Source organism: Phyllostomus discolor, chromosome 11 (assembly GCF_004126475.2).
Source record: "Phyllostomus discolor isolate MPI-MPIP mPhyDis1 chromosome 11, mPhyDis1.pri.v3, whole genome shotgun sequence".
In the NCBI taxonomy this organism is placed as follows: Eukaryota; Metazoa; Chordata; class Mammalia; order Chiroptera; family Phyllostomidae; genus Phyllostomus; species Phyllostomus discolor.
In genome coordinates, this window is record NC_040913.2 from 81,941,290 (window position 1) to 81,964,000 (window position 22,711).

At 41.1% G+C, this 22,711-nt stretch overlaps 1 protein-coding gene across 3 annotated transcripts in view; it reads left to right on the top strand.

Moving 5' to 3' along the window:
- Nucleotides 1-20,080, top strand: part of TUSC3 (tumor suppressor candidate 3) — a 116,469-nt gene extending 96,389 nt beyond the window's left edge. Inside the window, exons 8-11 of one of the 3 annotated variants that reach the window (XR_004899973.1) lie at nucleotides 3,573-3,647; nucleotides 4,926-5,016; nucleotides 11,883-18,841; nucleotides 18,894-20,080. Coding sequence is in view for 2 of the 3 variants with exons in the window: in XM_036011674.1 (XP_035867567.1) it covers nucleotides 3,573-3,647; nucleotides 4,926-5,016; nucleotides 5,492-5,510 (185 nt within the window). In the remaining variant the exon portion in view is untranslated. Of the gene's footprint in view, nucleotides 1-3,572; nucleotides 3,648-4,925; nucleotides 5,017-5,491; nucleotides 5,555-11,882 lie in introns of those variants that run through there. The other 2 variants (XM_028527041.2, XM_036011674.1) reach the window with 2 other exon arrangements.
- The last annotated feature ends 2,631 nt before the right edge of the window (nucleotides 20,081-22,711 follow it).

Sequence of the window (22,711 nt, forward strand, 5' to 3'; positions counted from 1 at the left end):
GGATGCAAACCACGTATGGCCTTGAGGCCATTTCGAAGTCTTTAGTTTTTACTGTAAATGAGATGGAAAGCTAGTGTTCTGAGTAGAAAATGACATAACTTCAGTGATATTAGAAGACAGTGTTCTTAAGACTTAGAGGTATGACTTAATTTCATCAGTGAGAAACAATAACCAAAATTCATAATTGAAAAGACTTAACAATTTTGCCACATTGAAATGAAAAGATAAATGACCTCATTACCATGGCAGTGTGAGTCATTCCTTTTTTTTTTCTCTTCCCTTGATTTACAACCAGCTAGACATCCATAACCAAACAGAAGCACCTCTGTGCAGTACAGCGGGACCCCCAGGAGATGCAGGCATCTGTGTGTCAGACAGTAGGTGGATAGGACCTCAGCTTGCATCCCAGCATGGGGAAGGAGCTAGACATGCAAGTCTACAAAGCTATAAGAAATGCCCCGTGCATAAAGACCTTCCCCAAGATACGTTATAGTGAAGCTGTCAAAAATCAAGGATAAAAAAAATCATAAATGCAGCCAGGGAAAATAAAGTAACCTTCAAAGAAACTCCCATTTGGCACTGGATTTCTCAGTAGAAACTCTATAGGTTAGGAGAGAGCAGAATGACATATCATATTATTGCAAGATAAAAATTGTCATCCAAGACTATTTTATCCAGCAAAGTTACGCTTTAGATTCGGAGAAATAAAGTCTCTCCCAGACAAAAGCTGAAGGAGTTAACCACCACTAGACCTGCCTTACAAGAAATGCAGAAGAGTCCTTCAAGCTGAAATGAAAAGATGCTAATTAGTGACAAGCACACACACAAAATGAAAGTACACAAAATTCAGATATATTTGATGACTAGAATTAGAAAATTGTACATATATAGTGTATTAAGCACTTGTATAAAGGTTAAGAACATTAAAAAATAAAAGCTGCAATTCATTAAGGAATTCACAAATAAGAGGTATTTTCTGATGTCAAAAATATGAAAGGGGAGGAGTAAAAGGATGGAATCTTTATAGAAAAATGAAGATGGTCTTTTTCTGCTGACAGCATCTCCATCTGAGATGATGTATGTGAGCCTCACAAAAAGCACAAGCAAAAACATAGGAAACATAAAAAAATAAAAAGGAAGACTGAACAAATCACCATGGGAAACCACAAATTTATAAAAGTGAATAGAAAAACAGAGGGAAAAAAACGCTGGAGATACACAACAATCACTAGGAGAAGATAATATGGCAGTAGACAGTCCTTACATACCAATTATCACACTAAGTGTAAGTGGATTAATTTAACAATCAGAAGGCATGGAGTAGCCAGATGGATAAAAATATAGGATCCAGCTACATGCTGCCTGCAAGAGACTCCTTTCACCTCAAAAGATAAACATAGGCTCAAAATGAAAAGATGGAAGAGAATATTACAAGCAAGTAGAAACCAAAAGAAAGCTGGGCTACTGTACACTTAGATCAGACAAGGTAGACTTCAAGCCAAAAGTGGCAACGAGATAAAGAAGGCAGCCATATAGTGAGAAAGGTTTCAATACAGCAAGAAGATAAAACAGTCATAATATATGCACACCCAGCATTGGTGTATTGAATGTCTTAAGCAAATACTAACTGATGATGTACTGGGAGAAACAGGCAGTGCTCTAATAGTGAGGGACTTCACTAGCCCGCCATCAGCAATGGATAGGTCCTCCAGAAAGAAAAATCAACAAGAAATGTTGGTATTAAACCATCCTTTAGAAAAATTTTGCAAATTAAAGAAGATTGAAATTAGATCACCCAAGGATGTACTTACTGATTTTTAGAGAGAGTGGAAGGGAGGGAGAGAGCAGGAGAGAAACATCGGTTGGTTACCTCTTGTACACTCAGCAACCAGGACCAAACCCTCAGCCTAGGTATGTGCCCCAACCAGAAATTGAACCCACAGCCCTTCAGTTTAAGGGATGATGCTCTAACCAACTGAGCCACACTGTTCAAGGCCTAAGTGTTCTTAAAAATACTTAAATAAATAAAATTGACAAACCTTCAACTAGATTAACAAAAAAGAAAACTCAACTGACATTACAGAAATAACATAGGATCATAAGACACTTTTACAATTATGACAAGTTATATAACCTAGAAGAAATTGATACATTGTTAGAAACACACACCTACTGAGACTGAATCAGGAAGAAATAGAAAATCTGAACAGGCCGATAATGAGTAAAGATCTTGAATCTGTAATCAAAAACTTAACCAACACAGGAAATCCCGGCATCAGATAGCTTCACTGGAAAATGCAACTAAACCTTTAAATAAGAATTAATACCAGTCCTCCTCCAAATCTTCCAAAATTCTGAGGAGTAATGAACACTTCAAACTATGAGGCCAGCGTTACCCTGCTACCAAAATCATATAGGGACACTACCAGAAATTCCCAAGAAAATACTAGGGAGCCAAATTCAAGAACACATAAAAAGAATTACACACAATGACTAAGCATGATTCATCCCCAAGATGCAAGCATTTTTCAACCCACAAAAGTCGGTAAATGTAATAAATAACATTAATAAGTGAAAGAAATAAAATCACATTACATTAGCAGGTGCGGAAAAAGATTTTACAAAAAAATTACGTCCTTTCATGATAAAAAACCCTCAGAAGACTGGCTATAGTCAAAACATATACTTTAACATAGTAAAGGCCATATATGAGAAATGCACACAGCTAACAATATAGAAAACTTGAAGGAGAAAAAATTGAAATATTTTCCTCCAATATCAGGAACAAAGACAAGGATGTCCACTCTCACCACTCGTATTCAATATAATACTGGAAGTCCTAGCTAAAGCAATTAGGCAAGAAAAGAAATAAGAAGGCATCCAAATCGGAAAGGAAGAAAATTTGTTACAGTTTGCAGTTAATACCTTATATATGTAGAAACTCAAAGACTCGACCAGCAAACTTGGAACCGATAAGGATTTCAACAACGCTGCAGGATACATAATCAGTTACATTTCTATACGATACTGATAAAATAGCTGAGAACGAGAAAAGATAATTGCCCCATTCACAATAGCATCAAAAAACAAAAAGCTTAGGGATAAATTTAACCAAGAAAGTGAAAGATCCGTACAACAAAAACTGTACGAGTTTGCTGAAAGAAACTGAAGGCAACACAAACAAATGGAAAGACATCCCTTATTCGTGGATTGGAGGAAATAACAGTGTTAAAATGCTGTACTTCCAAAAGCCATCTACAGATTTGGTGTGAATACCATCAAAATACACCAAATACAGTCTTTATAGAAAGAAAAGGAAATTCCATACAGAGCCACAGAAGGTCCCAAGTATTGCCAAAGCAATCCTAAGGAAAGAATACAAAATCAGATATCTCATTTCCAGGTTTCAAATTATACTACAGGGCATAAAAACAGTACAAAGAGAATATATTGTATTTACCTCAGTGTGTATTTTAATTTAGCTATTCTGGAACAGAATACGTTATGTTCAGGTCCAGAAAAGTTGATAGGTTTCACGTGCATTTCTGCTATTTCCTTGACAATTACCGTAGATGCCGCCATCACCATGGGGATGGTTCTTCTAAACGAAGCAGCAACATCCAAAGGAGATGTTGGAAAAAGACGGAGTAAGTCTCTGTGTTGGCATTTTTGTAATTTTGTTTTAGACTTAAGATTCATTTATATCAAAAGGAAAATAATAAAAGTCCTTTGTAAACGTAAGCTTCTAGAGAAATGTTCTGATTTGAAGAAGGTCACTGTGTTTATTACCTTCTTCTATTTCTTAGATCTGTGCAAATAAATAAAAGTATATTTCTTCCAAAATGGAACTGGGTGATTTTCTGTGGAACTGCCCATAAAGGAGAGCCACTCTGCACCCTTGTCAGGGGTGCTGGGGCGTACCTCTACTGAAGCTCCAGTCTCTGTAGAAACATCCACCCTACTGGGTGAGAAGGAGAATTCTGCAGGGGAGTCTTAGAGATTTTGTTGTCAAATGCTATGTCCTCTATGCCACAAAAGTCAGGTGTGCATCCGAAGACTGACTCGGGAGAAGTTCCATATGTTTGTACACTGAAATACAGTCATACCTCGGTAGTCGGCTTCAGAACTCCTCAGCCCCTGTACTCGTCGCATTTTGATGAGGAAAAGAAAGTTCAGCACTGTGCGCTTGCTCGGGACTCGCTGCACTTGCTAGACTTGCATGAGTCCCACGCCACCCTGCGAGGAAAGTGCCTTGTGGCTCAGTACCTGTCGGTGTCACCACGCGCCATGAGCTCCTGGGTAATTTGTTCCAAGGAGTGACAAGCAAGCCACGATTGATGCAGCATGTTATGTGTCAAAATGTGACGAGTGCCGGGTTTGCCCAGTTCTGAAACTGACGAGTACCGAGGTGTGACTGCGACTGCACTTTCCATTGACCTTCAGACTCCCTCATGTCCGCAGTTTAAAAGGAAGCGCTTCCTGATGCTCCCTTTTCCAGGGTCTCTGCCTTTCCCGGCCATAGTCCAAGACCAGCAACCCACCGCACTGCCTTCTTTAAAACAGAGTAATGTTGAGCAGGTTCATTGTTTTACCCATTGGTGAAACTCCTCCCCTCAGAGTTGTAGGAAAAGTACTTTTTTGGGTAACATAACCAATTTTGGCAGGAAAGAGGGCAAACACATGGGGAAAATATTCCAGGAGAAGGTAGGGTGAGGACATACAGAAGGTCTTAAATGTCACTGGTAAGTGAGAGGAATTTGGAAAACAATACACTGTGTTTTGGATTATCTGATTTGTTCTGCCTGTGTCGTGAACTGTTGAATGTAAGTATACTGTAATTTACTTGATGCATTTCTAAAGCATGGACATTTATTTGGGTTGCATGTATCTAGATACTAACAGTAGTATTTTCTGTCTTTTTCTAGTAATTTGCCTCGTGGGATTAGGCCTGGTGGTGTTCTTCTTCAGTTTTCTACTGTCGATATTTCGTTCCAAGTACCACGGCTATCCTTACAGGTAATACTATACTAATATGACGGTCTTCACTTTTAGCAATAGGATGAGCAGAGTGGTTAATCTGTATTTAAGGACTGAGGTAAGGTAACTAAATCATTTGCCCAGAGATTTTAAACTCAGTTAAGCAAGTCTAGAGAGTACCCGCGGTGTGTTCCGCATAGATTATAAGAGGAGATGGTGTAAGACACGGTCCCTGTTCCCAGGCTGAGTGCAGTTTTATTTTGGAGGATAGAGAGACAGTGTGGTGATCAGCCCGCACTACACCTCCCAGATGAGGACGCCCCTGGGATTGCCCGTCTCCTGCTGAGGTTTAGCCTCGAAGCAGGAGCGCTGTGAAGGCCCCCCTGTCTTTCCCCTGCCGTGTCTAAGTAAAGAATACATGCTGACTCTTGTAATGGTAATAATGTGCATGTGGAAATTGACTCTTAAGGACCATTTTTCCATATTGTTGTATTTCATTATGGTGTTTGGAAAGTGATCTGGACTCTGAGTGAGAAGATGTGATTTGGACCCGGGCACTTTAAAACTATAACCTCAGGCAAGTCTTTTAATCTTTTGAGCCTCAGTTTTCCTCATCTTTCACATGGCTATTTTTACCTCATGAGTACAAGTCGCATACAGCAAATTAGTTTTACAAATGCAAAATAACACAATTGTGAGATCTCAAATTCCAGTCTTATGCATTTAGTACTTACCTGCTACAGGTATAATCCCTCAGATAAAAATCCCAGCTGCAGACTTGTACACATGGAATTAACTATTTGACAGAAGCAGTATATTTTTTAAACAGTAACATTCGTATACCTGCATATGCCCTTCACTCCAAATAAAACAGAATTCCACTTGGTTACGTCTGTTTTTTTAGTTTAGGGAAGAAAGCCACACTAGAACTATTGACCAGAATATACTCAATCCTGCCTCGGAAAACTGTAGTCAAATTCCTTTTCCCACAACAAACAATATAAATAAACTTTAACATCCAAGATAATACAACAAAATACAAGTTTTCTGAATGTGTACTAACATTTTAAATAACTATTTGATAATTTCAGAAATAAAACCAAAGTAATTTTTATAGAAAATTCAGAGTCCAGTGTTTTGCTTGATTTTTGCACTGCCCATCTCAGCCCCTCAGACCTCAGAACACGTGGTCTGAGCAGGCACATATGTCCAGGTGAGCTCTGAAGGGCCGTGTCCCCCGTGCAGATACACCTTCCTTACTCTGGCAGAAAGGCGCCACAGAGCAGCCCACAGAAAGCAGGGAAGCTCCAAGAGTTCTTATCTTCACCCGTTTCTCCACCTTAGCCCACACCTGCTGGCTGCATTGCTCTTTCTCCCCCGGACGCGGCACCCCCGTTTCTGACCGTGCCTGCTTGTTAATCATCACGTCATCAAAGCTCTGTGTGTCCCCCCCTGCGTCGACTGTGTACAGAAGGGGCCTTGGCAGTTGGCAGGCTTGACATCGGTTCCCCTGTGCCGCTATAGGTAACAAAAAGGCTTTGATTGCTAAAGAGCTCTCCCTGTTCCTAAGAAAGCCCTGAATTTCTTTTGGCCTTTCTTTTTTAGATCCTTTTCTTTTAACCTGAAGCCTTCTCTGGGTTTGGTAACCTATTACAAAGAAGAGAGCCTCTTTAGGCTTTTGGCTGAAGAGCTCTGGCTAACAGCCTTGCACCCCTTAGACCAGTTTTGAACATGGAATGCAAGTTGACCAATCCCCCTGCACAATCCCGAGGACAGTGAACTATTGAGTTCCACTAACTATGAGGCAATGAGACAGGGCTGAGAATTCAGCTAGCAGCTTATCTGTGCTGTGTAAAGCAGCCAAGTTTTTCCTCCCCTCTGCACTTTTTTTGGATACCAAAATAAAAGCAGCCGCCCCTGGACCGCATGAATGATTTCTGTGTGACAGAGTGCCCTAACGTCACTGTCACCACCACAGCAAGTTAAAATTGCACACAGGAGAGTTCTGTCCAGCCGAGCATGTCAGTAGAGAACTTACCCAGCTCCCAGTCGGATAGCATTCATTCATTGGACAGCACTGTGCCCATCCTGGTGTGTAGCACAGCCAGAACAGAAAGAGTAAGTAATTCTGGATAAGTAAAAATAACAGTAACCTGGCTGGCATAGCTCAGTGGATTGAGCGCGGGCTGCAAACCAGGCATTGCAGGTTCGATTCCCAGTCAGGGCACATGCCTGGGTTGCAGGCCACAGCCTCCAGCAACCGCACATTGATGTTTCTCTCTCTCTTTCTCCCTCCCTTCCCTCTCTAAAAATAAATAAATAAAATATTTAAAAATAAATAAAAGTAAAACACAGACCACTGTTTGGTAGCTTTTCAGATATTTTACAGAAAGAGAAAAGGAACAAATGATTTTTCATGTAATGCGGGTCTCCAGTGACCTCTCGGTAAGCGAACACAGAGGTCTCTCTCCATCCTGCAACCCACATAACCTTTTCCGAGTTAGAGCTGACCAGCTGCTCTGAAATGTGACACCGTGGACCTGGCAACACAACACTCTCCTGCCTCTTTCCTTTTAGACTATTCTCAGTCCAGTATACTCGTCAGATTCTGACCCTGTACCATGTGCAAAACCAACCTCACCTCTGCTTCCACACTTGTTTCTCCTCTTCTCCCCACTTTCCTTGAGACACCGTTATTCCCACAACTCAGAAACCTTGGAGTCACCTTGGCCTCCATCACTCTCTGCCCCTAGTCCTGCCGCCCGTAACTGCTGTGTGCAGTGTCTCGTCCAGACTGCCGCCCAGCCTCCTAACTCAGCTCCCTGACGGGTAGCCAGCACCCTCCGCGAGCCATCCCTTACCCTAGAGTGACGCACAGTCATTTCTCCCTGCACAGACTGTGTCGTTTCTTCATCACAATCTGCTAAGACCAACAATAAAGCAGAGGGAAAGTTAATGCATGTCCCTTGCAGAAGATACAGATAAACGAGATGAAGAAAATCAAGTTTTCATAATCCCAACACCCAGAGTATCAGTGTCAGCAGTCAGGCATGTGTATATTTGGAAACTAGGAAAGGATTATACATGTTTTGTAAGCTGGTTTTTCTTTCATATGACGTGTTATTCAGTGTCAAACTATTCTGCGATATGATTTTACTAGCTGTGTAGTAATACCTTTGTATAAGTCCCCTTAATTTTTGTTTAACTTTGATTCCATCTGCCTCTTCTGTCTCTTCTCACGGTACAGCCTTCAGGGTGCCCCCAGCTTCCCACAGGGTCAGCCACGGCTGCATGGGCTGACCCACCTGCTGCCCACTCGAGTACCACATAAACCGAGAATGGTTTGACCATTTTAAATTGCTGGAAAAAAGTATTTTGTGACACGTTAAAATTATATAAAATTCAGTGTCCATGAGCTAAGTTTTATTGGTGCCCAGCCAGATTTGCTTGTGTATTGTCTGTGGCTACTTTTGCACAAAACACAGGTTAGTGAAGTAATTTTGATGGACTTGTAGCTCACAAAGTTTAAAACGGTTAGTCCCCGGCCTCTCACGGATGGTGCGGCTAGCTGCTGGTTGGCCGCACGGACCACCCGATGCGTCCCATACCTTGGTGCCTCCCTTCACTCAGCTCCTTCGGCCGAGGCTGCTGTCTGCGTTTTACTTTTTCTCAGTGTCCGAGTCGTGCTTTGTCTGCTTGCGTCTGAACCCCTGTGACGCTTTGACCTGCCATCATGTCCCGTATGTCACTGTGTTATTCTGAATTGTGTCCACGCCTTTCTCCCCTCTGGCACAGGGGCATTATGGGCCATGAGTTTCATTCATTCCATTTTCTGCAACACCCTTCTGTGCACAGTGCTCTGGTACAAGTAGGTGCCCAGTAAGGCTCTGTTGGATACTGACCGAAACGAACTGTTTTAGACCTGAATTTGAGAAAAGAACTATCACTTAAATTATGTTCTCTAGAAGAACTTACTTTGAATTTCAAATAATAACCTTGCTAATGAACTTTCAGGATAGCACTCCTCAGCAAACCAAGGGTGACACTTTTATCTGAATCCTGAATGTTTGCTCTTGTGGGGTGAGATTAGGAGAGAGCTGGACTTAAAAAGAGCAGCGTTTGGAGACCCCCGTTCCATTCCTTCTTTGTATGCACAGTGCCCCTCTGCCTTCCAGATGTACCGGGAGCAATAAGGAAGCTCTGCAAACTAGAAGGGAATAATTGCAGCCCTTTTAGGCCAGAAGGGGGAGTTTTCAGAGCATCCTTGGCTGGCTTTGGACTGCTGTCTAATCTCCCCGTGTTCAATTCACTGCCCTTGCCAAGTAGCTTCCATCTTACATTGCTGCCGCCCAAGTCAAACTTGACCGTGCCCCTACTCACTTCAGAATACGCCAGTCATTAGTCAGTGTTGCGCATTGCTCTCTGTCCTGAACTGGAATGAGATCATGACAGCGGGTGGGGAGGAGTCCATACCGAAGCTGATCAGGAGGTCTTGACAGGGTGGGGAGGAGTCCAGACCAAAGGTGGCAGCGGCACCCAGGGTAGCTTCTCTCTCTGATGAGACAGACTGCACTGCTAAAGAGCGCTTTCCAGATAAGAGGAATGTAGTCAGTTTTCAGTGTTCTTGACAGTTTTCAAGTATGAGAGAAAAACACTGTGTTGTGTTTTATGATTTGTGTTATGTTGTTAAGAAAGACAGTACCTGAACACTATTAGCAGCATAAATCTATGAGACCTGTTAGACTATACATCAAAATTATTAGACAAGTAAATGTGCAAAGATGAAAAAATGTGTGTCAGACCCTGATAGAAACAAGAGACTGTTCTCTTGAGTGATGGAGTCAGGATAAAACGTTCGTAATGGAACGCCCGTTGGACATTTAATATTGCTGTAATGGAGACGGAAGTCAAGCGGGAGCTACTGAATCATTGCCTAGAGAACAGTGTTTCACACTTTGCTAAACAACATCTTAACGAACAAAACATTTTAGACATTTTTGTGAGTCGAGTCTTCCCAATGTCTTGAACAAACACTTGTCAAGAAGTTTTCATACCTGTTTATGAAAAAAGATTTTAAATGGAAGAGTAAGAAGTGCTCTGTTAGATTTATCATTTTATTATAAGATGATTAATAAAAGGGTGAGTTCAAGACTAAGTACATATTTGGATTTTCACAATAAAATATAAACAAAAAATTTTGTAACCACTTTATAAAAAGTAATTAAGTATTTCAGTTTGGAAAGACCCCTAGCATAAACAAGTAACATGGCAGCTAAGCAGTTTAGGCTATTTCAATAAGAAATTACAAAGATCCTTTTACTTTCTAAATGTAGCAACATCTAAAACTCATAGAACCTTTTTAACCTTTCTAGCACCCAAAAAAGTTAGGAAGTATAAAATCACAAAGGGTCATATTACTATTTTTGCTTTTATCTTGATAATATTTTTAGCAATGATAAAAGGTGATCTTTATTCTCCATAGCTTTGAAATGATCAGACCAGACCTTTAAAAAAAAATCACAAATTCTGTTTCTTTAAGTTACAGTTTTTCCTATTTTAATTACAGTTTAAAATATTTTATGATCAAGTTTTCTTTTTTCATGATCCCTTATTCTTCAGTTAGCTTTATCTTCTGGGCCAGCTTATTACTGAAGACAGAAAAAAGTTCATTTACACGTCCCAGGTCTAGCTGCTCTGCGGTCAGTGTTGCTGAGGATTTGGGGGTCGAATAGCACGTGGAGCTTAATGCTCTTGGTGAAGTTCACTCACTGCCGGTCTTGGCGTGGAGATGGCTGCGCCCGCAGTCAGGGCCTGCCCTGAAGCAGCGTCTTGTTGCTTCTGCATCTCAGCGTGTGATTTCTCTCTTTTAATGATTCCTCCTCAGACACAGGTACACGGTTGTTTCAGTTTGCATTGCATACTTTGTATTTGTTATATATTTTGAGTATATAACAAATATGTATCACATTTTATAATGAGTACATATTTACCATTAGCACACAGTACCACCAAGATGGTAAATAGTAGCCCTGGGAAGAGCTTGGGAGGTCGCCTGAACCAAGCATTCCCTCACTACTGCGGAAGCCGAGGCTCAGAAAGACCAAGCAGTTCATGCCTGGGATGTTCTAACTTAAACACCCAAATACTACATTCACTAACTACATAGCTTTCCAACTCTGTTAACCATTACTTTCATTTTTGTTTTAATATTTAGTTGAAAGTTGGTTTGTCTCTTGATTGTCCTACAAAGTTATGTTGTCAAGACTTAAATTGCTATATGTTGGTGGAAAGGTACAGATATGGAACAAAAACCCTGTTCTGTGTTAAAGCTTTGCTTGGGGAAGTTCAAAAAGAAAAATAGTTACCTTTTACTTTTATTTCTGTATGTACAAGTATCTATGTGTTGTTTCATCAAAATCTGGTGAAACTTTTATTATGACTTTTATATGTACTTTGTGGTTTTTCAGTATAATGAAATTATTAATTTAATACAAATGATCAAGTGGTAACATTAAATGAGAAAAACATTTTCTTTAGGACACAGCAGTTACCCGCTTTACGAGTTTATTGTAATGCCCTCCCGTGGTTTCCGCCTCACTGCCAGCGCAAGTGCCGGTCCAGCCCTCGGTCCCGCCGGCCGGGAGAGCCGCGCACGAGGGTGCCTTATCCCGACTCAGCCACCACAGGTTCAAGTTCTTAGCGGCATCTTTGCCCACCCGGGCCTGCACTCAACACAAGCCTAACCCCATCACAGGAACTAGCTCAGAAAAATTACCTGGACATGAATATTACAATGAGATGAATTTAATTATGACATTTTTTTTGTTATATTGATACTAATTTAGGATGGAAAAAACAGCATATTGTGTTTTTCTCACTTGCACCTATATAATTCTTTTTTTCAGCTTTTTAATTAAATGAAGCCAATGGGATTTCCATGCAGTGAAAGTTTGCCATGAAGATAAAGTGTCCATGACATACTATGAAGTCTTCAGTTCATTCCCATGTAGATTGTGATATTCTAGCTTATTCTTGTATAATGTTTTAAATGTGAGATTTCCTAGTAATTTAATTTATAGAAATGGATGGTGAAATTTAATGTCATCACTGGGAAGAACAAAGGCAACAATGTGTTTTCAGTCATATTCAGTGTGTGCCGTGGGACTGAAATAAATGACAGTGTATCAATTCCTGCTTTAGAACTGTTCACTTACTAGTCAAGAAAACCACAGTGTTAGTAAGGGGAAAACTAAGAAATGTATGTTAATAAATTCTAGGGCTGTACAGAGGTAGTGTATATGCATGAAACTATGTCACGTTCTCAGAAATTGTATTTATTGCGGTTTCAGTGTAAAGGGTGTGTGTGTATGGTCACATAGTGTTTTGCTCTTATAAATAGTAACTCCATAAAGGTGTATAGGACAGGATGCTGGCTAAATAGCACCTGCGACTTGGATGCCTCCCCAGGGAAGGGGAGATTTTTCCCAGTTTATAAAGCTAAAGCAAACGTGACTACGTCGACATGCGCAGAGGCGTCAGGCAGTGGAAGCCGTGCCCCGGACCTGGGAGTTAACTCCTCTCCAGCTTTGGAAGTGCGACCCAGGAACCCAGGCTTGTCACCACCAAACTAGCTCGCCAAGGCCGTTTTCTCCTGGTGTTATGTTGTGCAGAAGCAACTTGCCATTCCTAATACAAGGGAGTTGACTCAGTGAAGCCTTTTTGAGCACCAAATGTGGGAGTGACCATCATGATGTTGGCATAACCTGTTTCTGTTTATAAAGCGCCTTCGCATATATTATTTCTTTCTTCTCAACAGTTCCGTAAATTAGACAGGAAATGTAAATTTTGCCTGACATACAAGTATTTACAAGCTGAACGCCAAAAAGAATTAAAAAAACAGAGCTCGTAGCTAGGCTTTTTACACTCTCAAACCTGAATTTTCATTCCTGTGGTGCTACCCAAAGAAGGAACAAGAAACAGTCAGCTCAGTAAGCTTTTTGTTTTTCCTCCCAAAGCTTTGTGACCTAATTCTCACTAGGATCCAAATACTAGACCAGGAACGACTTCGGTAGTGGTGGCGGTATCTTCAAGGAGCAGCCGGTGTGCGCCCACTGCACTTGCCCTGCACCTGCGGAATGCAGCAAGGAGCGGCCACTGGGAAAGCCCACCCGGCACGGTGCGTTCCGTCCCAGGGAAACATGTGGGCTAGCGGGATGGAACCTCTCTTTCCAAACACGGTGATACTCACCAGGGGAGGCTACTGAAAATTCGGAACTATGTTAACCTTCTCTATCTCCAAACCTGTTATTAAAAATCATAATTTTCCCTAGTTCCTATTCAAGAATTAATATTTAGTATTGGAATGGCATTTATGGAAGAGCAATGACTGATCATAGTCATTTGTTTAATGCCTGTCGCCTAGGTAGCATTTGACCCATAAATCTTAATCCATGGAATCTTTTCCCATGCCCTAAAGTTCATTCAGAACAGATGTTGCCATTGATTTTGGGGCCAAATCCTACAAATGATAAGCGTATATTTATCAATTATAATCACTTGTGTTTGTCCTCTTAAAGCTCAAAGTTCATGTCTTCCAGTTAGTAATGCAGTTGACTAAGTGATATTCACACACACTCTCCCTATAAAGCTTAGTAGTGTATGATCATGAACAGAGTCAGTCCTCAGATACCCAGGGAAAAGGAACTTCCCTATTCCATATTAGGAAAACGTTTCTAGCCTAAATGATATAATTTCCTCTGAACATTAAATACCTGCCACTATCAAAACAATGTTTTCAGAATTCTATAGTTTAAAAAGCTATTGACTCTGTATAGGCAATAGTAGTTACATTAGGGAAGTGATTCCAGAGGGAAATGAACTGCCTCCAGATTAGTTATTGGTAAGTTCTGTGGGCAAAACTCCAGAAACAAATGTGGGCTTACCTGTATGTAGTCAGTCAGTTTCAGAATGTAATGTGCAAAATCTCGTGATGTATGACATCTTCACTTTTGCCAGTTTAAATTGAAAAATTAATTTATATGTGATGTCATATCCTCTCCAAAGTCACTTTTCAACCAGATTCACTCTATTCAAGACTCCCTTAAAAACTGAGTATATGTTTAGTTTAAATAATTACTTTCCTACTAAGTTGGAGAGGAAACTCCTAATATAAACTTCCATCAAAAGGAGTTTCATTTAACACCAACATCTGATCAGTGACGGGTTGCGCTTCGCTCAGCACACTGTTCCTCGCATTGGGTGTTCACGTGAGCAAGCCAACAGGGTCGCATGTTTACTGTAATTTTCTTCTGCACGTAATGTCCCTTGTGAGCAGGGTGGTGATTTGGAGAGATTAGATTTCATCACCATAGAGATTGACGAGTATTTCTTGCTATTACGGGAAGCATCCTAAGCTGCATGAAGGGAGTGGTTATTCTGATTAAGGCATGACATACTGTTTTGCGACCAGGGACATTAAACACTGTTTTAAGAAGGACTCGTGATAGGGGTGAACACATTAGCTAGAGCATCTAGAGACAAAGCATTTGAATGAGTTCTTTGAGACTTGATGTTCCTCCCAGTCCACAGAGCTCATTAAATTTAAAATATGAAAACAGTGTTTTTCATTCTCCAACAAGAAGCTGTACTTGGTCAGACCAATAATATAGCTTATAGAATTTTTTCTAATAGTAAGAAAAGGGTAACATAGTAGCTAATCACACTCAGAGGATACTAGTGTGTGCATATTAGCCCCTAAAGTATCTTATTTAATTCATGAGCATCTAACATAGGAATTTTGTGTACTCCTTTTATTAATCTTTAAATGCCTGAAATATATACAGATGTTTATATCATGTAACTAGAGAGTTCTAAGTATTTATACAGTTTTAATAAAGCATTACACATTCAGACTATAATAGGAAAAACGTCACATTCACCTAAATGTTGGTATATGTAAATTATGCATATATGTCCATGAAAATGGTAGAGTGAGGAACTATAGGGACTCATTCCCACCATACAAACACTAGGGGGTAAGAAAAACCTAGCCAAAACTGTCGGAATAAATTGTTGAAAGTGTGGAAAATAACGCAAAGTTTACAGCGACCAAGTGAATGCTTCAGCCGTAGAAGGTGACTGAAACCCAGTAGTGCAGCCTAATGGCATTTTATCTAACCCCCTTTCCATCCCTTCCCCCCCGGGCAGCAGTGGCTTTGGAAACTGACAGTCTATCCTTGATGTGGGTGTGTAGTTCAGAGGGAGCAGAATGGACCTCGCGCCCCTGGAATCCTGTCTGCCTGACCTGCCTGGAGATGCCAGGTAGAACTGATGCACGGGGCCTGCCTTTGTCTCACCTGGCTCAGGAGGATGGGAAAGTGGCTGCGCAGAGGGGTGTTTCTCTAAAACACCGAAAGGTAAATGAAGGAGCACGCTGCTGCCCGGGGCAGAAGGTAGCAGTCGGGACAAACAGGAGACTGAGACCTGGGAGGAAAGCTGTGGAGTGAAATGCTTTGGGGCGTAAGGGCTTTGGAAAGCTCCCACGTGTTCTAAGGAATCTAGAAGGACATGCCCACACCCAGGGCAGGGTGCACGCTCAGAGAGACCTGAGGAGACCCTAAGCTTTTACCGCCTTGCTGACCTTTACACGCAGCGCACACAGGAAGTGAAGGCCGGGGTGGTGATGTAAATGCCGTGGACAAGTGTTGAAGGAGTGCTCTGCACCAAGCCAGTCGGTGAAGATCGGGAGAATGTTTTCTTTCGTTTTATTGTTCTTTTTGTATCCAGGCATTTAAGGAAAGTTCTGTCAAACCCCCTGGGTCCCCACTAAACTAATGCTGTGGGGACTTTACAGATTACACATGACAAATACAGTTTTTACAAGGAGTCAAAGAGTCACTAAATGACCACAGCTCACAACAAGCAACAAAAACTAACTCCGGAGAGAGGAGAATTCAATTGCCAAAGTTGCCACAATATTCAGAATGGCCAGTTTAAATAGAAAGGAGCAATATACAAAGAGGAATTCAAAGAAACAAAATGTCACCCATTCACAGGAAAGAGAAATGAACAGAAACTGTTCTTGAGGAAGCATCGACAGTGGACTTAATAGCTTGACCATATTTAATATACTCAAGGAGCTGAAGGAAACCATAGACAAAGAACTAAAGGAAACGGACAATTCTCGCCAAATATAGGGTATTAATAAAGAAATAGGAATTATAAATAAAGGAGTCATATACAAATTCTGAAGTTGAACAATACCATAGAAATGAAAATTTCACTAAAGGTATGCAAGAGCAGAAGAGGCAAAAGAATGAATCAGAGAACGTGAAGTGAGGTTGATTGCTCTGGTGTGGTCTGAAGAGAGAACAGAAAATGAAGAATGAACAGAGCCTAAGGGACCGGTCATACACCATAAGTGCACTAACATGCGGCAGTGGGATTCCCAGAGTGGAGGAGAGAGAGACAAGGACAGAATGTTTGGAGAAATAATGTCTGAATATTTGAAAAAAGACATGAATCTAATATGCAAGAAGCTTAATAAAATCCAAGTAGTATAACATGGAAAAGCTCTACACGGAGACAAATTATAATGGAACTGGTGAAAGATAAAGACTTTAAAGCAGCCAGAGAGAAGTCATTTGACATGTAAACGAGTCCTCAGTACCATCAGTAGCTGACTTCATTATGCAGGGAGGCATTTTTTACAGTGCTGAGTAACTGTCAACCAAGAATTCTGTATCTGGCAAGACCATCTGTAAAATATGAAGGATTGAGTCAGACCCTCCCAAACGAAAGTATAAGGACATAGTTGCTAGTAAACCTGCCTACAATAGATGCTAAGAAAGTTACTCAAGCCGAAATGAAAGGGCCCTAGACAAGAACTCAGAGCCACGTGGAGAAATAAAGAGGGAATGATGCCAACAAGATGGTGGAATAGGCGTTCCTACCATCACTCCCCAACAGGAAAAAGCTTCCAGAACACTAGAAGCTAAAATTCAAAACTGAATGCATTGAAGAGGGTAAGAAGAACGGTGTCACTTTGCCTTTGTCACCTCCCTCACTGTGCAGCATAGTTCATGGCCATGAGGAACACCCTAATCCCACATTTTCTCCCAGAGGGGAAGGTAAGAGTAAAGTAACAAGTGAGTGTCCAGCTTCCAAAACTGTACGGGACACTGCCAGAGAAGCCCCATTTTTCTTGCCTCGTCCAAAACACTGAAGGGGTAGGGAGAGGCTGAAAGCTGAGTGGATAGAACTTAGGAATCAGAAAGACACACAGATCTCAGTAACCAAGCCACAGAGTCCGCGAGCAGGCCTGCTCATCTGCTGCTGGGCCGCCTCACCCGTTTTCCCAGCTGTACCTCATGGAACTGCCAACGCACCGCATGCCCCACTCATGTGACACCCACCGGCCAGCTGCCTCTTTTTAGAGAGCTGGTGAGCTGGGGACGGAGCTGGCCTGACTACAGCATTGGAAGGAAGCACACGGACATGTGCATTCCAGGGCATGGCCCTAGGGAAAGCGAATGTAGGGCTCCCAGCAGACAGCCTGGCTTTGCTGGGTTGAGAGAAGGTGAAAAATCTGAATACGACCCTCAAGAGGGAGCAAAAAGTGTAGAGCAGGTGCATTCACAGAAAAAGTATGAGATAGCCTAAGAACCCTCAACAGGGCTGAGTTAGAGTATTTCTCCAAGCCACTCAGTAGAGAATAGAGGATGTAAACATAGCTTCAGACGCTTCAGACGCAAAACGGCAACACGACTCCATGGGATACAAAATACCAAGGAAACATGATGTGAAAGAAAACTACTTTCTAATGGATTTTAAGTTGCCTGACAAAAGAATCAAAATAATTGTTTTAAGGAAATTCAAAGAGGTACAAAAGAACCGAAATAGGCAACTCGGTGAAGTCAGGAATACAATACATGGACAACTAAGAAGTTCAACAGAGAGAGAAATAAAGAACTAAACCAAAATTGTGGAGTAGAAGAATATAATGAATGGATGAAAAAAAGTGGAGTAGAGAGTGGCAACAGACTAGATGAAGAATCTGAACTCAAAGATGAATCGTCTCAAATTATGTAGTCATAAAATAAAAAAAAAAAACATGAAGAAAATCTGGATTATGGAACTATCAAGCAAAACACATTATGGACACTTCAGAAGGGGAAATAGAGGTAGAAAGCTCATTTAAAGAAATAATGACTGAAAACTTCCCAAATTTAGAAGCAATTTGGATATCTAAGTTCATGAAGCTTTTAACTCCTCAGATTCAACCTGAAGAGGTCTTTATTCAGATACAATATTACAAAACTGTCAAAAATCAAGACATTCTTGAAAGCGGCAAATGAAACTCATACAGGGAACTCCATGAGGCTGTGAGTGGATTTCTCAGCAGAAATCTTGCAAACCAGGAGTGAGGAGGATGGAATTGGACGGGGCCCTGCAGAGTGAGAACAATATTGAAAAAGAGGAACAAATTTGGAAGGCTCGCACGTCCTAATTTTACAACTTGCTACAGTGCTACAGTGAAGAAACATTGGTACTGACAACTACAAGGTACCCAATATAGGTACTGGGTTAAGGATAAATACATAGATTAATGGAAGAAAACGTGAAGAATTATGCATAATTCTTCATGATCTTGGATTTTGTGATTGTTTCTTATATATGACACCAGAAACATAAGCAACAAAAGAAAATAAATTTGACTTCATTGGGATTAAAAACTTGTACATCAAAGGACATTATCAAGAGAGTGGAATGACATCCCATAGAGAAGATACTTGTCAATCAAACATGACAAGGACCTAATATCCAGAATAGAAACAGTTGTACAAATCATCCACAAAAAGACAAAGTCCTGATTTAAAAATGGTTGCAATGGCTGGAATTGTATCCCCCCACCCAAGAAGGTATGTTGAAGCCCTGATACCAGCACCTCAGGATGGCTTACTTGGAAATAGAGTTGTCGCCAGTGCGATTAGTTCAGGTGAGGTCATGCTGGAATAAGGTAGGCCCACATCCCACATGATCTGTGTCCTTATACAAATGCAGCCACATGAGACAGACAGGGAAGAGCCCATCTGAAGAGAGGATTGGCATGATGTGTCTATAATGCAGGCTGTGGAACACCAAAGACCGCCAGAAAAAACACCAGCATCTAGGAAAACGCAAGGAAGGATGCCCATGAAGATTTCAGAGGGAGCATGGCCCTGCCAACACCTTGATTTTGGACTTCTAGCCTCCGAAACATTGTGACCGTGTATTTCTGTCGCATGTCATCCTGTCTGTGGTGCTTTGTTACAGGGGACTGGAAGACAAAAACAGTGGGCACAGGACTTGAGTAGATACTACAGCAAAGATGCACAAATGGCCGTTACATGAAAAGATGTTCGGTGTCGTTAGTTATTAGGGAAATGATCATCAAAATCTGAGGAACCACTTCATGCCCCCAGAAGGGCCATAATTTAAAAAGGAAAGTAACAGGTGTTGACCAGGATGTGGGGCGGGGAGAAGGGGAGGCGGGGGAAGGAACTCTTAGACAAACTTTGGGAATATCAAATGAATAAACTGCTTTGAGGACAGTTTCATTGTTTTTCCTGTCTCAATGAATTAAACATGTAATTGCCATATGACCCAGCAATTCCACCCCTACGTATATATACCCCAAAGAACCAAACACAGGTGGTCAAACAAAACATATGCTTAGATGTACATAGCGGTGCCATTCATCACCACCAGCAGGTGGGACAACTCAGATGACCATCGGCTGATGAGGGGATACGTGAAATACCTTGCTGATACATGTCACAGCACGTGTGAGCCTGGAAAACACTATGCTCAGTGAAAGGAGCCAGACAAAAAAGGCTTCATATGGTAGGGTTAAATTTGTATGAAATGGCCAAATAAGGAAATCCATAGAGCTAGAAAGCAGATGAGTGCTTGCCAGAAGCTTAAGTGGGAAAGGATGAGAAGGGAGGACTTCATGGGTTTGTGGTGACGAAAATATTCTGGAACGAGGTCTTATTGATTGTTGTATAACATTGTGAATGCACTTAATGTTGTTGAATTACATTGAATAAAATGGTTAAAATGATACAGTTTGTATTTATTTTACCACCACCACCACCACCATGAAATTATACATAAAGCTACCTAAAATACTGTGACACACTACAGCTGATGATATTGAAGAAGACTTGCCCGATCATCTGGACTCATGGAGTCTAATTAGGTGCATCATGACAAAGTGTGTAGGTTTACAGATCCATGCATACAGAGGTACATATAAATATCTACAGCGGTGAAAGGCAACTTTTCAACCCTTTGAAGAAGGGAGGCATGGCCCCTGGATGTGCCTTTTTCCTGCTGGGCTGTGCTTTTCTGTAGCAATAGACAGGCTGAGCAGTGTAGAAAGCAAGAGAAAATGGGCGGAAAGCAAGATAAACCAAAGCAGGAAAAGGACGCAAATGATGGGAAATGAGGTTCATTGATGGATTTTCAATTCTTAAGTTTTGGAGTATAGTTTTTCGATAAAGAAAAGATGTGCTTACCCAATTCCCTGCTTTTCGAGTGCATAGTGGTTTCTGAATGGTGAGACGCTTCTTTCTAGCTGACCACTCTGCCAGGATAGTAGCCTCGAAGGCCGTAACTGGCGGTTGCTTAGATGTCGGCAGCTTTTTTGCTGGTAATAAGACAAGCTTTCCCCTTAGTTTACATTTTTAAAAGTTATGGTACCTGATTTTTATTTCTGATCATGTAGCTACACTTTTTTTCTATGGCCCCTCAAGGAAGAAGGTATTTCTGTATTTAGCATATTTTTAGTTCCCATTATGAAAGGATGAATATCCTAAAAATGTGAGCACACAGCCTACCATTCCTGGGAGAGAAGGCTGTTGCTTGGCACCTAGGTAATACTATTTTTGAAGCATCTTTGCAACACTGGATTTGTCAATATGCTCTTCTCAAAGTTCAGTCCTACTGTCTCTCAAAATGCATGATTTAGAGTGCTTACTTGCCCATGTATAGTTACTTAAATTTGTTTCAACAGTTTTTAACCTCTGTATTACCATGATTTTCTGTTTAAGAAGTATTAAAGTGTAGTATCACTGCACTAGAATTTCAAATCAATTTTTACCATTGGAGGGATTGTTAGTAATAGTTTTGTCTCATCCTATTGGCAATGAGCAATATTACCATGTAAATACTTTTTCACAAATCATTTTACATGCTACCATTGCAAAATACAGTTTATAGCCTTCTTGGATATTGTAAATACTCAAAATGGTATCTTCCAGTAGATTCCATAAATCTCTATAAGATCAAACCTATTATGTGAAAAGAGCAAAATAACATGGAAAAAAAACAGGCTGAAGTGTTAGTTAAATGTAACACGGTTATACTTTCATGTTCATTATAAAACCATTGAACTTCTGGGTGCCACTATGTCTGCCTTTAGAATAAGGTAATGGCACTGTACCTACCACTGGCTGGATGTGAAATCTATAAAATGCAAGGTCTGTCCAGAAGGTATACAGCCGGGTAATATGAAAAAGAGATATTTACTGAAGATACAAGAAACACCGTACACAGGGCAATGATGCCTCTGGTCCCTTCAAAGTAGGCACCTTGGGACCTCACACAGTTCTCCCCATCACCATCAGCTGCCCTGTCATATTTTCCTGAATCTCATTGATGGTCTGAAACCTCTTCCCTTTCAAAGGTGATTTTCGTTTTGGTAAATGCCAGAAGTCACAGGGAACCAAATGGGGGCTGTACAGGGACTAATTCAACTCAGTGGTTTGATGTTTCAGCAAAAAACTCTGCACAAGACTTCATGCATGAGCAGGCACATTGTTGTTATGAAGCTGCCAATCCCCAGTTGCCCACAGCTGCAGCCTTCTGAATCACCCAAATAGTTTCCATGGAGGGATGTTCAAACTTAATGCAAAACTTGGTGCAGATTTGTTGCTCAGTCATTTTGAATGTGACAGCCACACAGTATGCGTACTCAATGGCATCTATCTACTGCCCCCACTGACTAGTACGGTGCAGTCATCATCATTACTCACACATGCGCATTCCTGTCCACGCTCCTTGGCTGCCAGGTTACATAGACGTCGTGCAAACTTCTCGTTATACTAACAATGGCTTGAGTTTTTCCAGACAGACCGTACATATTTTATCCATTTATTTAAAGTGTCACAAAGTTTTTCTAGCTAGTCTTAGAAGAACAGGAGGCACAAAAGCAGAGACTTTCTAAAGGCACTGCCTTAGAAACTGGAATGGAATTCATCAAATAAAGGATAAGTTAACTGCTTAAAATCCCCAACTTTCAGTCATAACAGAATACAACTCAGAGAATGTGTACCAACACCCCAGCAATTTCAAAGTACCATGATCACCTTCGCGCCCTTTTTGGAGGGTAAGAGGTGCTACCACATAGTCCCCAAAGACGAAGAAAAAAGGCCTAAGTCGTTCCCGTGGCTTCCCTGCAGTCCACATTTCCCCAACCTCGGTCTTCACTCCCCGTAAAGGGAGATTTAATTGTACCCTGTGTTGGTAGCAGGGCACAACTGTTCATGGAGAGGAGATGCACATCTCAACGTCATGTTGCTTAAATAAAAACTTGAAAATACAATTCAATTTTGCACTCTGCTAGGTATCAGCGGGCACCAAGAGGAAAAACAGCCCCGGGGCTCAAGCAGATATAAAGCATATAAATAGA